Raw genomic sequence first — 14933 nt, forward strand, 5'->3', positions numbered from 1 at the left:
CAACAGCAAATTTTAAAGCAGTGAATCTCCCCCAGAGGCGATTTTGTCTCCCAGGGGACATTTGCAATGTCTGAAGACATTTTTGGTTGTCACAATTGGGAGGTGCTACTGGCATGTAGTGGGTAGAAGCCAGGGATGCTGCTAAACTTCCTACAATGCATTGAACAGCTCCCCACAAGAAAGAATCACCAATCACTAAATGTCAATTGTCCAAGGTTGAGAAACCCTGTTTTAAAGGGATCAAGAACTGGAGTCTTTTCCATGAAACATTAACACAAAATGTTTATGGTAACCACACGCCTGAACCTAGCAAGTGAGTCAGTAAAAGTTCCATTCCTCCAAGGTAGTTCATTGATTTGCTAAATAAGGCTATTAGGGGCTTGGTATTATTGTCAACTCTGAGAAGCTTACACCCACATCCCCACCTGTACTGTTCCTTCACAGTGGCACTGGGGGTTTGCCTTCCCGAACCTCACCATGTTCTTTGGCACTCAATATTAATTATCTATAGAAATAAAGCCCCTCTTCCCTTCCCCCCTGCAGTGACCAGCCAGCAGCTGAGGGATAGAGCTAAAGAAGGAACCCAGGCAGCCTGATTTCTAGTCCTTCAATTTCCTGGGCTCACCTAAGAAAAGAGATATTCTTCTATTTTAGTTTCCAGTTATCTATTTCCTGTTCTGTTTAAACAGCTAATTTTCATAGGTTATATCTCTGATTGGTCATGATTACTAAGCCTGATTAAAATGGCATACGCATTCCACGCACACAATCAGTTGATTTTTAAATCAACTAGGTAAAGCAAGATAAATCACACATTTACAGTAACTAAAGATGTCACTGATAAAAGAAAAAAAAAGTCTGTGAGCAGCATTTTGAGGGGGTAAAGAAAAGATTCTTGCAGGTATCATCAGTTTATGAATCAGCAAGAACCTGATTATTTTTTACAAAAGGTGTGAGAAAAATAACTGAATCAAAAAAAATGACCTGTCATTTTTACTTAGAGAACAAGAGAGAATGCAAATATTTTCTTGCCAAATAATTTCCACCAACGTTGTAACATCCTCTAGAAAACATGTACAGTTTGGTCTGATAGCTTAATAAAATATTCATGCTATATACATAAACATATAGTACTAACCTGATGACATAATTCCCATATCCAGTAGGAGTTGCCAGACCCCTACAGCCATAGATCTGCATTCGACAAAAGGACAGTGTTCTAGAAGCCAGTCTACCAGTTCTGATCCAACACAGCTTCTCCTGGACAAAAGCAAAGCCATTCATTGTAAGACAATGTTGACATTAACTTGCAAAAATGTTGATATTTAATATCATTCTTTCCATGTGTTTGCTTTTTTAAAGAAGAAACCCAAGAATAAATGACATATACTTCTTATACATCCTTCCTATTTTAGCTCAACTGTCGCTTCCTTAGGGAAACTTAGAGTTAGATATACTTTTCCTTCAAAGCACTTAACATTTAGCAATTATACATCTTTCCAAATGAATAATATCCACTTCCCTCACTAGAAATTAATTTCCGTGAGAACAGGGACTCTATATTACTCATATTAAATCTCCAACAATTAGAACAGTCCATGGAACATGCACAGTAATTTCACAAGAACCACTTGTTTGAATAAATGAGGGAATAAATGTAGTAGCCCTTATAACAATGAAGATAATGCTATTGTCTGGGTAAGACATGTACCTCAAGTTGGTGATCATGCACTTTGGTTCAACCACTGACATGCTTTAATCTAGTCCCTTCAAGAAAAAAAATAAAGTTGGGACCACAGTCAATGGTAAAGAGTCTTGTTTTCTACTCTTCACATGGAGATTAAACTTTAAATTCGTCTCAAAGAACAACAATAAATTAACTGTTAATCTTTTAAAATAATCTAACCAACCTAGTTAAGCAGCCTTGACCATAAACCCATAAATCTCAGTGTGCATGACGGATTCCACAAACCACACACAAAAATTCATCTCTGTAATGTCTTAAAATGTACAACTGTATTCAAACGGTGCCCCAATTTAGGTATTACAAGCAGTGTTCTCACATCTACTCTTCCATTTTTAGCAGCCTCAGAGGAAAAACAAAAATAAAACTTTATGAAATGCATTTTTTTCATTTGCAGAAATTTTAATGAATCCCATTTTACCTTATAAGAACATGTCAGTAAAATGTTTTTAAAATGATGTCATATAAATGGCTATCTTATTCTATATTTGGTATTCAAAGATTAAGAGAAAACATTATTTGTATTCCTAAAATAGAAAAATATTGCCTATTTTGCTATTTCTGGTAATTGGCATAGCCAAAATGCCACAAATACCTCAGAATTACACCAAAACCAAGAATAGGAAAAAATGCCATGAGGTGCTACACGTTTTTGCTTGAAGAAAAAGTAAGGTATCCAACTTTTCTACTGAGATATTTGATCAAATATTGTAGTTTTTTGTAAAGCATCACTTTCTTTTTTTGGTGAAGTGCCACTGTATGAAAGATACTCTAAGACAATTAAGCCAATTTCATCATGTTCAATTACAAGTTAGCATTAAGACATTAGAAAGATCAACAGTCAAATAAATGGATGTTTTTGAAACAAAATGCGAAAACTGGTCACAACAAAACAGGCAATTAGACCAAAGAAGTCAATACTAACTTCTAATTCTACAGGAATCATTTCATGTTATAGACCTCAAGTGTTAATTAAATAATTAATTCTTTAACACTTTGGGCAATTAGCCAATATCTTTGGGCTTGTAAAAATCTTTTATGCCCTGGATGAAATACTTTATCTCAATCCATATTCTTGGAACAAGACAAGTCCTCGGCCTGCTCTGAGTGTCCAACATCATGTGGGTTACGGAAGGGCACAACAGAGTATTTACTAAACAAACTAAACTGCCAAATTGCAAAAGGTGGCTCAATGGCTACAGCTGCTTGTTTGTTCACAGGTGATGGAGAAGTTTCCCAGACCCAGGCTTCTCAAAACTCTATTTAGGAGTCCCATGGGGGACCCTGTTAAATTGCCGATTCTGTTGCAGCAGGGCTAGCAGGGCTGGGATGCCACATTTCTAGGCTTCCGGTGACACTGGTGACCACACTTTGTGTGACAAGACCCTGATCCCCCCACTCTGCTTTCTCATTGGGAATGGCTCACTCTGTTTTGGGGTGCAGGGCTCCGAGTCAACATGCTAGGATCCAGTATTGCCATAATGGCATTAATTAATAGCTGGGCCCCACACTCAGGGCAAGTACTGTGTTGGTGCACATGGTCCCTTTCCCTCCCTACCCTTCACATTATCAGATTGTTTCAAACTGTTTTCAGTGATCCATCTGGCCCAGGGAAAACAACATGGGGGTGAGGATAAGCACACGATCATTACTATAACTAAAGCAAACAAAATGAGGGGAGCTGCCCCCACATTTGACTCCTAGTCCTCTCACTTGCTGACCAGGTCTGCAACCATGGAGTTGTAACACCTAAATCCACAGGACTCTGGGGAGAGCAGTGAGGAAAAAAGCAGAGATGTTGGAAGGGCGTGATCTGAATGTGCACAGCAGATCTTACCCTGCATACTTTCAGTCTTGTCCTGAATCCAGAATCTGAGTACACATAGATCCAACTACAGTTACAAATTAGGAAGGAACACTGCGATACGGAGGTGATTAGCTACAAGGCCAATGAGATTGCTATAACAAAACATGAATTTTTATCTCTGGAGTTGAGAATTTGGCTTCTCACGACCTCCTTCTGTCTCAGGTTGCATTTTTAGCAGTTACGTCATGGCACTACAGACAGGCCCCTAATCTCAAATATAAATGGAGTGGTGGTATTTAGTGGCCCCTAATCTCAAACATAAATGGAGTGGCGGCCCTTAGTGGCATTTGTGGAAGGGAAATGTCTCAGAAACCAGGACGATTTTTCCTATAGTACAAAACGAACAGAAAACATTTCAAAGTTTTGAAAGTGAATTTTTGCTTCACTTCAGGTGCTATCAGACACATGAAAATGATCCATTCTAGGCAATCGTGTTAGCCTTTTGTCTTTAAACTCAGAGCATCAATCAGTCCTTAGACTATAAAAGGAGGTTCTGCCCAGACCATGAGGAACTGAAACAAACACATGTTCTCTCCCCATTTCTACTCCTACTGAACCCTAAATGTGTTATAACTTGGGCAGATGGCTCTTTTTCCATCAACATGACTAATATACATTTCCTTATTCCATTTTCAATCTATTTCCACAGAGACCACAATAAAGAAGCAAAACTGAGAACGATAGATTTTATACATAGCCTTATGTGGTAGCTAAACTGAGTTCTTAGGAGCTTGCTCACAACTAGACCCAAAAACTTATATGTACAATTTCAGTTTTATAAAAGCAAAGGGAAAATCAGATAACATGTCTAAAGTTGATGCTATCATTTATCCAAGAAACGAGAGGCTCTTGATGCAGTAGTCCAGCCATCAGCGGCCCCTCTCCGCCCAGTCATGCTGCTAGGCCTTGGCTCTACACTAGTGGTTCTCAGCCCTTCGGTCAGGAAGCTTAGCAGAAGGGGTGAGGGATCTTGGAGCCTTTGAAACAGGTTCACAAGTCCATATAGGTAAAAGCATTGTTTGTAAAATGAACAGCTAACGTGTAGCCTATATTTTCAAAACTTATATATATGCTAATGTGATTAATTAAAGATTTTTAAAATGTTAATTCACTATAGTTTTACTCCCTAGTGTGCATTTGCTCAATCAATGGGTCCTTAGAATACAGTTCCATAGAGTTTTACATGTTTAAGAAAACATGGTCGTGGGGATGGTTATTGACTAGAAAGAGCAAGAAGGAACTTCCTGAATCGTGAAAATTCTCTTTATTTTGATGTGGACAATGGTTACACAGGTGTGTGATAATTAAAAATTCATCAAGGTGTAGGCTTAAGATTTGTATAGTCTACTGTATGTAAATTATGTCTCAATAAAAAGGTTGTCTTCTTACTCAAATAGATTGGGAACCACTATTCCCCAAAACCAAGTAATGATGAAATTTCTTCCCTATCTGTGGCAAATGGAAAAAAACAGGAATATTGTAGTAAGTTTAACAAAAAGCTAAATTTATTTAGCTTAAAGAAATGTCCTTTACTCTGAGAACACTTCCTCTTTTTGGTGTCTTTTATTCTGAGTACTCTTCCTACTCTTTATGATATTATAATGCCATTCTTTAAAAAAAAGAATAATGAAAAAAGAATGGCACTGTTTTCTTTTAGTTTTATTTTTGTAGTAATCTTTTGATATCACTTGGCGTTGTTTAATGTCTTTTAGAAGGGTCTCTACTTAACAAGCCGATAATCCATACTGGCTCCCAGGATTCACTTTTGATTTTTTCTATTAACTGCTCCATGAAATGAAAACATGTGCTCCAAACTTTCTAGGTAGTCACTCTTTTGCACCCATTTACTTGATGCCTCTGCCTTTATTCACTAGCCAAGGCGGAGAAATGTCACACCTACTCCAACCTGACGCCCAGCTCTCTCTTACTGCACCTAAGAAGGACGCGCACCCTCATAAGAGAGTTAGAGCAGAAGTTCTTTCTGCCCACCAACCTCCCAGGAGCACTCAAAGAGTCTTGATAAAGTCTATAAAGTGGTGGGGACTTATATTTATTAAAGTCCCAGCACAGCACATGCACCATAAAACCATCACACCTCAGAGGAAGCAGAGCAGAGACTATGGGGAAGCCAATCACACTTGTGCCTGAGGATCCCATGTTTGAACTTCAAAACCAGGAACCCAACTGTAAACAAATCCAGGGCTAAGTTTAACAAAGAGAAAAGTCCCCACCAGTATCCTAAACATACATGTCAAACAGACAAACAGCCCCCTCCTGCTACTGGTATCATCTGTCTCTCTTTGATCAAGTTTACAATTTTAATCATTTTGCTTTTTTCCTCCTCTCCAAGAGAATTTTGGCAAGGTGTTGGAAACTGTGTTACCTGTAAAATCCCTTGAGGTTCACTCTGTCCTTTATCAGGTCAGCTGCCTGAACGACAATAATATTCCTCAATGCTCTTCCTGCACAGGAAGAACTCTCTCCATAAATCTAAATAGGAAAGACAAACATTCACTGTAAATTTAGAACAATGACGTGACAATTTGTGAGCTACTAACAGCATGTTACATATAAAAAAATCATGATCAAATCCCTAAGCTTAAAACACATTTTAGCCTATGTTTCTACAGACTGACATCTACCTATTTTATTTTATCTTTTAATTTTATTTCAGCATAATTGGTCTACTTGTGCTATTAAGCTACAATAACTATTCTCCAAATGCTAAGCTGTTTTATGTTAGCTATAAAGAAAAATAATCTTCTTTTACACAGTTTTCAGTGCAAAATATCCATTACTTTTTAATACACTTATTGATCAATACAGCAGATTGAGAATATTTGTATGATATAGTATACCTGGCATATTGATAATGTCTTGGAAGATGGGAAAATAATTTTTTTCCAGTCTAGTGAACCTCAGGAACTACAACACAATTTGATAGCAGGCTGCTGTCAGCTTTGCTTTTAAGCTTCACTCAACTGCAGAATTCATAGTTAATCCCAAGCATCCTGATTTTACCTACTTCATGACTCCAACTACTAGATAAAAACTTCATTTAGCTTTTTTTTTTATCTTCTAATCCCCCCATACGAGTCTCTGATTCTTGGAATGGGAAGAAGGGTCTTCCCTAGATCTAAAGAAGTCTAGGTGCTACTTCATCTACTACCTCCTTCTCTGTAATTGACACCTCCCTTCCCAGTGCAAAGTCTGTTTCACCAACAAAGGAAACTAAGTGAAAATGAGCTGGCTTCATACAGTAAAGGCTCATGAAAATGAGTCTAAATTCAGGGCAGATGCTTACATTTTTTACTTATTTCTTGGTGCACTCTTTTTGAGTCTTCAACATATTTTATATCTTCTCTCAAAGCAAACAAATTGATAATATATTGATTACAGCTTGACAGGGAAATTCAACCTGATCCTTACACTTTAATTTGCCTCTCACCTTCCAAATACAATCTGATGGGAAGTGAGAAGAGTGGGAAATGATTTATTTTAACATGTGAAAATTATTAAAAACAAACAAAAAGTTCAGCAAGTCCAGTGACAGAAGGTATTACCAAAAAGAGGGAGGAGGCAGCTGGCAGTTGACTAGTCCTGACATCATGCCAACGTTCATTCATTTAGCCTTTCAAAACACCTTTAATGAGTGGCCGTCGCAGGTTAGGACCTGTTCTAGATGCTGGGGTAAGGGGTAAACAAGGCAGAAAAGGTCACTGACCTCACAAATCTCACAGTCTTCCTATTGTTATAAAAACTACAACTCTGTTGACTGATTCCTTAACAGAACACCAGGAAGACATCCTTATCTTCTCTTACAATAAGAACATTTAATGTTCCACTACTAGATAACTCCATCATCACAGCCTCTCAAACACCTATGGTCCTGCCATCCCCCAGTTGAAGGAGACCGTCAAAACTCCATGTGGTTAAGATGAAGGGGAATAGCTGTAGCTAAAGAATTTTATACCAAGATTGGTGAATTATTGCCACAGAAAATGCATTAAAAGGGAAGAGAAGCATACCTGGGAAGGAGCATGTTCAAGGTATGGATTGGAAATCCTTCTTGATAGAGTCTGTTTTAAGAGAAAGAAAGAGGGAAAAATTAGAACCAAACAGAAATCTTTTACCAAGAGAACAAAATGTATGGGCTCGTACTAAAAAAAAAAAAAAAGATTTTAAATCTCACACCATAGACCATATGGAATTAGCGTCCCTATTCTCACTTGATGTGAGTATCTGGTCACAATTCATCCAATGGACAAGATATTCACAATCTAGAGAGTACAACAGACAAAAGTTCAATAGAAAAACTAGAATATTTTTTGTACTTCTCATTTACTTTAATGCAATTTTAATTCCATTTCTCCCTTCCTTTTCACTTCTACTCCCACCACACTAATGCAGGCCTTTATCATTATACACCTGAACTGCAGCTTCAGCTTCTCAACAGGTCTTCCCTGCCCTCCAGTTACACCTGCAAACCTCAACTAAACAAATCTCCCTAAATACGTCCCTTGATTTACATGGTATCTTCCTTCTACCACCACCACCACCAGCCTTCTGGGCTCTCTACAGTCTGGGTGCAACAGGTTTCTAGCATTCTCTTTCCACCATCCTACAGGGTTTCCTCAATTTAGCAAGATCTATCTTCCTGCCACTCACACCCACGCCCCACCTCACACCATTACCCACATTACAAAGCTCCCTCATCTTCCTTGATACTTTCTTGAGTCCCATCCAACTTCTAAGTGTAGGTCTGTGCATTCACCTCCTGAGTGCAGCTCCTCCTCCCTGCACCAGCCCACTGGAGTTTTCCCCTTTGGAGCTCTGTGGTTTTGCTACCATGATGTGGCAGCCCCAGCTGCTCTCAGTTGTCTTTCTGTGTGTGCCATTTGCCCCGACTTATCTATAAGCTTCTTGAGAGTGGTACTGGCTTTGCTTTAGCACACAACCATGCAAAAGGATGTTTATTTTTCTATTCATTTATGTATAGCTATTTATATACCTATATCAACTTAACAAGTATTTGCTGAATGACTTGAATTGTCGGAGCTAATTTTTCCTATCTAACAATCCAGCAAGCAGTACTGTCACCCACATATGCTCAAGTACAATAGGGAACTATTGTTGTTTCCCATTGCAGTATGGGAAAAAGCACAGAGAAACTAACATTTATTAAGCTTCCAACCTATATTTAAAGGCTCTTTATACCTCTATTCCAAGATTTGCTGTCTTTTGAGATCCCCTAGTTTTCAGCCTGCCGCCTCCACTCTTAGAATAATTTGCTAAATTTACAAAACATCCCCTGCCAGTCATCGCTTTTCAGCATTTGAACTTTATTCTAAGACAGTTTTCCTATTCCAACTCTCCCCCATGCCACATGGCTCCCAAACTACTTATCTTCTATTAAACTGAAATATATGTATTGATTCTTTATCCAGAAATGCTGATTGGTACATTCTGCTAAGAATTTGCAACTAACATAAAAAAAATTTTTTAAAAGGTAGACAGGCTATTTTTATTTTCTTTGTATTCAAATGAAACATCCACATCTTCTGATCTAGTTTATATTCACTTCTGATCAACCCCTCCTAGGCCTTCTGTCATCTGAGCTTATATAATATTTCATTTATTGAAATATCAAACAATTTAAAACTTGCATATGCATCAGATTTATAATAAAATGAATCATCATAAGAAAATTTTTTTTCCTTAAACAAAGATACTTTTAAAAATCAACATGGCAGACTAGAACTAGCAATCATTATTCATCTAATTGCCTGAATCAGCTCCATAAAGCAAATGCTTCACATGGTCTAGTCAAAAAGAAAGCTTTTAAGTAGAAGCAAGTTCTTAAAAACTGGGCCAGGACACTTTCATGAAAGATAGCAAACCACTTGCCTTTCTCTTTCCGCTGCCAACCTAAATCTTGCTGTCTCAGCACTAGAGTTACACACACAATCCCACTTAACAGAAACCTCCCCCTTGGATGTCTTGTTTCAGAAGATTTGTAAGGTGAGTAAATAAAGCAATGGGATTCTTCTATACCGAATAGATAGCAGTGTTAGATAAGCTACTAGCCAACAGGGAGTCAACAATAGCAACATAGTAAGAACTCTCTTTTACAGGACACAATACCTGGATTTGTTGTCACAAGCTGCTGTGAAGCCCTCTCTTAACTGCTACCAGGGGAACTTGATTTCATTAACACTCTAGGACAGCAGTTCTCAACCCTGTTAGCTGAGCTCCCAAAAGCTATGGTGCTCTTTGTGGAAGGCCATAAAGGACTGATTCATAAAACTGAAAATAACTAATATAACCCTGCCCTGTTATAGAGACCATTTTTGTTAGTTTTCAATATTGCCCCAAAACAGCAAGTGCCAAAGACAAGGGAAAAAGAAAGGGGGAGAATATTCCATCCATTACCTCATTTTTAATAGGAACTGGGAAAGGATTGTTACTTAAGTTTATCAGGGGAATACCATGTGCCAGCTCACATGAGTTTGAGAATCACTGTTCTAAGTTGCCTCAAGAATCTCTCTCAGTGTTTACCTACAAAAGTATGCCCTGAAAATGCATCCTCCCATTTCAACATTCTTTCCTTCATATGCAATTACTCAGATGTTTTCATCCTATCTTTGAATCTCTTAGATTTCTTTCTCCTTGCAGTCTTCCAAGGCTTTAAATAATTGCTCCTATGGAAACATTTCTGTTCATTTTCACATTTACTAAGCACCTGCTGAGCTCCTTACCAAGCACTGTGGGAGCTTCCAAAAACAAACATGAACAAGAGACCATCCCTGCTTTACCAGAAGACATTCAATCTTTTTTTATGCCCATTAATTCTTTTTCTTAATCCTGATTTTCCTATCAATTTGTTCTACAGTCTTGGCTAGCTGGCCCACCTAATGCAGAGTGTCCTCTCTTAATGACTATCATCATAATATCTTGTAAATTTAATGCCCAGACAAAGTGATGGCTCTTTTTTCCTCCTTTATTTCCAATTTCCTGGAATTACTTAGGCTAGAAGCAAGGATTCTTTCACGAAAAACACATACCATAGAGAGAATAGTAGCAACATAAATGCAATTAGATTTTAACCCAAATTTATTTCTCCCTGTTTCCATTTTAATGAGCCATGGAAAATGATTCCCTAAATGACTCCAGTCAAATCTCATATTTAAATACGTATTAGAAAATTGCAACCCTTTAATCGTCACAAATGGACTTGCAGGCTAAAAATGATGTAACTCAAAAGGATAATTGGTTAGCAACCATATATTACCTTTATTTATTTATTTTTTTTAGTTGGGCATCCACTATATTTAAACTATAAGAATCCATGAGGCTGGATCTAAACTAAGCATAGAACTCATTCCAGAGTGTTGGAACTATCTTGCTTAACTGTGTGTTACAATTAAGGCACATTTTTCATCAACTCTTAAAGGAGATGTCTTCACAATATCCTTAGATTGACTACTTAGGTTAGTTTACTAACAGATAAGAATAACAAAAGGAAAAAATTTGAATTACCTCAATCACCACAGAAGAATGACCTGCCATACTAAAAATATAAACCTACATGAATTACCAAATTTATCGATAACTCGAGAATTCAGTTCATGAGACATCTTCCTGACACCTTCAGCCATTATCCCTTTTCCCATTCTGGGTTGTCAAGTAGAATACGAAGATGGATGAAAAGATGGAATAAATACACTTGAATTCCTTACCATCTTAGGAAGCCAAAAAGCTTCGTTAAGTTACTGGTGGCCACATATGATAAGAAATTATAGCATAAGACCATAGAAGACTATGATCCATAAAGCTGTCTAGTAGGGTTCTAAGACTGTCAGTGATTTTTAAGCTCCAGGATAAATTTACATCTCAACCGAAGCTTGATCAAGACTAAAAGAACAGAATCCCAACGAGTTTGTGGGCTTCAGAATTACAGTGTCGTCCCCAATAGGAATAATGAAAACCGATGGCAGGGTAGAAAACCACAACTTTCTATAAGCTCTGATTGCAGTTCCCACCCACAACTGTTTCCTTGGGGCTCAAAAGGATGTGTCCATAACATGCGTCAGTCATGGCCACAAAGACCATTTGTAATAATATCTTCTCAATACAGTGTGGCTACACCAAAGTCGATGATGTTCTCAAAATGATATTTTTTCTACTGTACTGTGATATGTTTAAAAAAACTGGAATGAAAGGGAAGGTGACAGAAATGCTTACTGAGCACCAGCTATGTTTGAAGCACTTTCCCATGTTAATAATTGCAACCACCTATCCTTACTTTTATAGATTAGAGGTCTGAGGATCAGAGAAATTCAGTATTTTATTTAGGATTCCAGGACCAGAAAATTACAAAGCCAGGACTGAAACATAATTTTGACTGATTCCAAAGCTTACCCCAACATTGAAACATGCTGCATGGTATCTATTAAATAATAGTAAATGAGTTTGCACTGTATGCCAGAGATTTTACTAAATATTTTGCCTGCATCGTATCACTTATTCCTTGCAAAACAACGAAGTAAGTATTATTATTAGTCCTAGTTTGCAGATGACAAAACTAGACTTAACGAGGTTAAGAAACTTGTCTGAGTCACAATCCAAGCTCATCTTTAGTCATTGCTTCACACATTTATTTCATAACATAGAACGTGTTGATTTGAAAGTAACATGACATCTAACTGCATTAAGAAGTCAAGGACAGTATCTGCTAGATCCAGTGGTTCTCAATCCTGGATGTAAATTAGAACCATCTGGGAAACTATGAAATAAAACAAAACAGATCAACTGAATTTAGAATCTTTGTGGGTGAGGCCAGCTAGTTGTAACTTGCAGCCAGGGTTGAGAAAATCGTGCTGGAATAGGTGGCTGAGAATGGCAGTTTGAACTCCTCATCATCCACTTGAATTATGAGGCTCGGAGCATTCTTCAAACATCACCTTCCTTGCATACCACACTGGGTTCAGAAGGAAGTGGAAATACAGGTCATTTGAGTAACAGCACTTTGGATTTGTGGCTGAGCCTCCAAGTCTGACTTGTGTAGAACAAAAGCCACTGTTCCCGTAAATCCCACCTTGCACCTGTTAATGAGGTATATGCTTTCTGCATACGCTATTCTAGATTTAAACCTAAGCCAAAGAATCTTTATGTCTGCATGGTACCTACATACCTTCTGAAAGGGTATACCCTTTTAATGGTACCTGCAGCATTAAACTTAATTTTTAGTTTCCATTATTAAGGACTCTATTCTAATATTAACACGTCTGCCCCACTTAAAAGCTAAAGTAGAAAATGAAAATGGGTTCGAGGAACACATACAAATATTTCACAATTGTGCTTGTGAGGGATATAAATAAGCAAGAACCAACAGCTTCTGGGAAATACAAACTCGAGGTACAACAGAAACAAACCCTAAAGTCTTTATTCGGTCCTTGGGAAAATATCTTTCTTCTCACTGTGTTTACAAATAAGAGAATATTTTTCCTGCCAGGGCGAGTGGGCTTCCCTGGTTAATGCAATCACAGAAAACCTTTTAAAATTTAGGAACCAAGTAACTAAAGATTTAGGAACAATGGTTAAATCAGCAAGCCTACTTGTCTCCACTTGTCACTGAATTCCCTACTTGTATAAACGTCAACCCACCCAGTCACACCAGCACTCAAAAGATGGACTCTTTCCACAGGAGCCCACTTGAAGAAGCTCCTACTGACCAAATCTGGGGCAATTTGAGCAGCAAAATAAATAATGAAAGTATCAAATTATAACCCATAGAATAAACATCCGTGAGTCCACACTGACATAAGATCCAAAGAACCTCACAAATGTAGCACCAGAAAGGACCTCCTGAGATCAAATCCTGGCCCATTCAACATCTCCATCTAAACTATGCTCAATCAGTAATAATTAGGTTCAGGTCAAATCTAATTGCCTTCTGTTTTTGTAAATACAGCCAGGCCCATTTGCTTGCATATGTTCTCTGGCTGTTTTCACACTCCAACAGCAGAGCTGAGCGGTGGCGAGAGAGACAGTATATAGCCTGCAAAGCCAAAAATATTTACTATCTGGCCCTTTATAGAAAAGGTTTGCCAATCCTGGTCTAGATGGTCAAATTTTACAGAACAAGGGGAGCTCTATAATCTCTTCCATTAGTATTTTCCAGTGCTTTATCTATAAGCATTCTTTTCATTTTGAACCAAAACTACCTCCTATTGCAATTTAAGATTATTTGCTCCAAAAATGTTTACAGCACATTTTCATCATTACTTACATGTTACATAACAGCAAGAAGTAGATCAAATCAATTTTTGGCTCCCAAGATTAAAACAAGAAAAAAAAAATGAGCAATTAGTTTCACTAACTCCTCCTCTTAAATTAGGAACTTGCAATCTATACCACAATCTACACAAGTCTAGACTACACAAAACTGATGCCAAAAGTCAAATATGCCAAAATACTAGGTAAGTCCAAGAACACAACATGTTTCAAACATCTGAATCTCGCACACAGTAGTCTGTCGGCCTGGAATGCCTCCTCCTCATAAATTTAAATTCTCATACAGTTTATGTTAAATGCATTCATATGCTCAGATCTCCCCTACTGGAATTTCTCTCTGGTATGTGCCTCCATAGCATTTATTTTTTTTAATATATCATATTCTTTTATTGTAGAATATAACATCCATACATAAAAGCGGTAACTTTTCACGTGCAATTTAACGAGTAGAGAGCAAATTTCAAAAAATATTACAGGTTACAATTCCACAGTTTTAGTTATTTCCTTATTATGAAACATAACATATATACAAAAAGGTAATATCTTTCAAAGTATGATATAACTTGTAGATACATAGGAAATTTCCAAACTTATTATGAGTTATAGTACTATAGTTTCAGTTATTTCCTTACTGTGAAATCTAACATATATACCAAAAGGTATAGATTTCAAGTTACAATTTAACAAGTAGCTATATAACAAATTTCAAAGGATACAATGGGTTACAGTGCCACCATTTCAGTATTTTCCTTCTAACTATTCTAATACCCTAGCAACAAAGGAAAATGAAATTATATAGAGATTCAGTATTAATAATCTTTTGTTAAATTCCATCTTGTCTATTGCTACCCCTTCCTCTAGTTTAATCACTTTCCGGATCTTCAGGGATATCTAGGTGATAACTGCCCTAACCTGTTCCTGTTGAAAAGGGGTGTCAACTTTATGAGCAAAGGGGACATATCTAGTTGATGTTCTTGAAGAGGCTATCTCCTGTGGGTTTGGGGACTTAGCTGGACTTCTATAGCA

General features: G+C 37.5%; 1 protein-coding gene across 5 annotated transcripts in view; it reads right to left on the reverse strand.

Moving 5' to 3' along the window:
- The window catches only part of RAPGEF5 (Rap guanine nucleotide exchange factor 5), a 271773-nt gene that overhangs the window by 210348 nt on the left and 46492 nt on the right, over positions 1-14933 (reverse strand). For all 5 annotated transcript variants that reach the window (XM_037836879.1, XM_037836878.1, XM_037836876.1 and 2 more), the window contains exons 2-4: positions 7640-7690; positions 5995-6101; positions 1139-1260 (exon numbers count right to left, since the gene is read on the reverse strand). In XM_037836879.1, coding sequence (XP_037692807.1) covers positions 1139-1260; positions 5995-6101; positions 7640-7690 — 280 coding nt within the window. The remainder of the gene's footprint in view (positions 1-1138; positions 1261-5994; positions 6102-7639; positions 7691-14933) is intronic.

This window comes from Choloepus didactylus, chromosome 5 (genome assembly GCF_015220235.1).
Source record: "Choloepus didactylus isolate mChoDid1 chromosome 5, mChoDid1.pri, whole genome shotgun sequence".
Taxonomy (NCBI): Eukaryota; Metazoa; Chordata; class Mammalia; order Pilosa; family Megalonychidae; genus Choloepus; species Choloepus didactylus.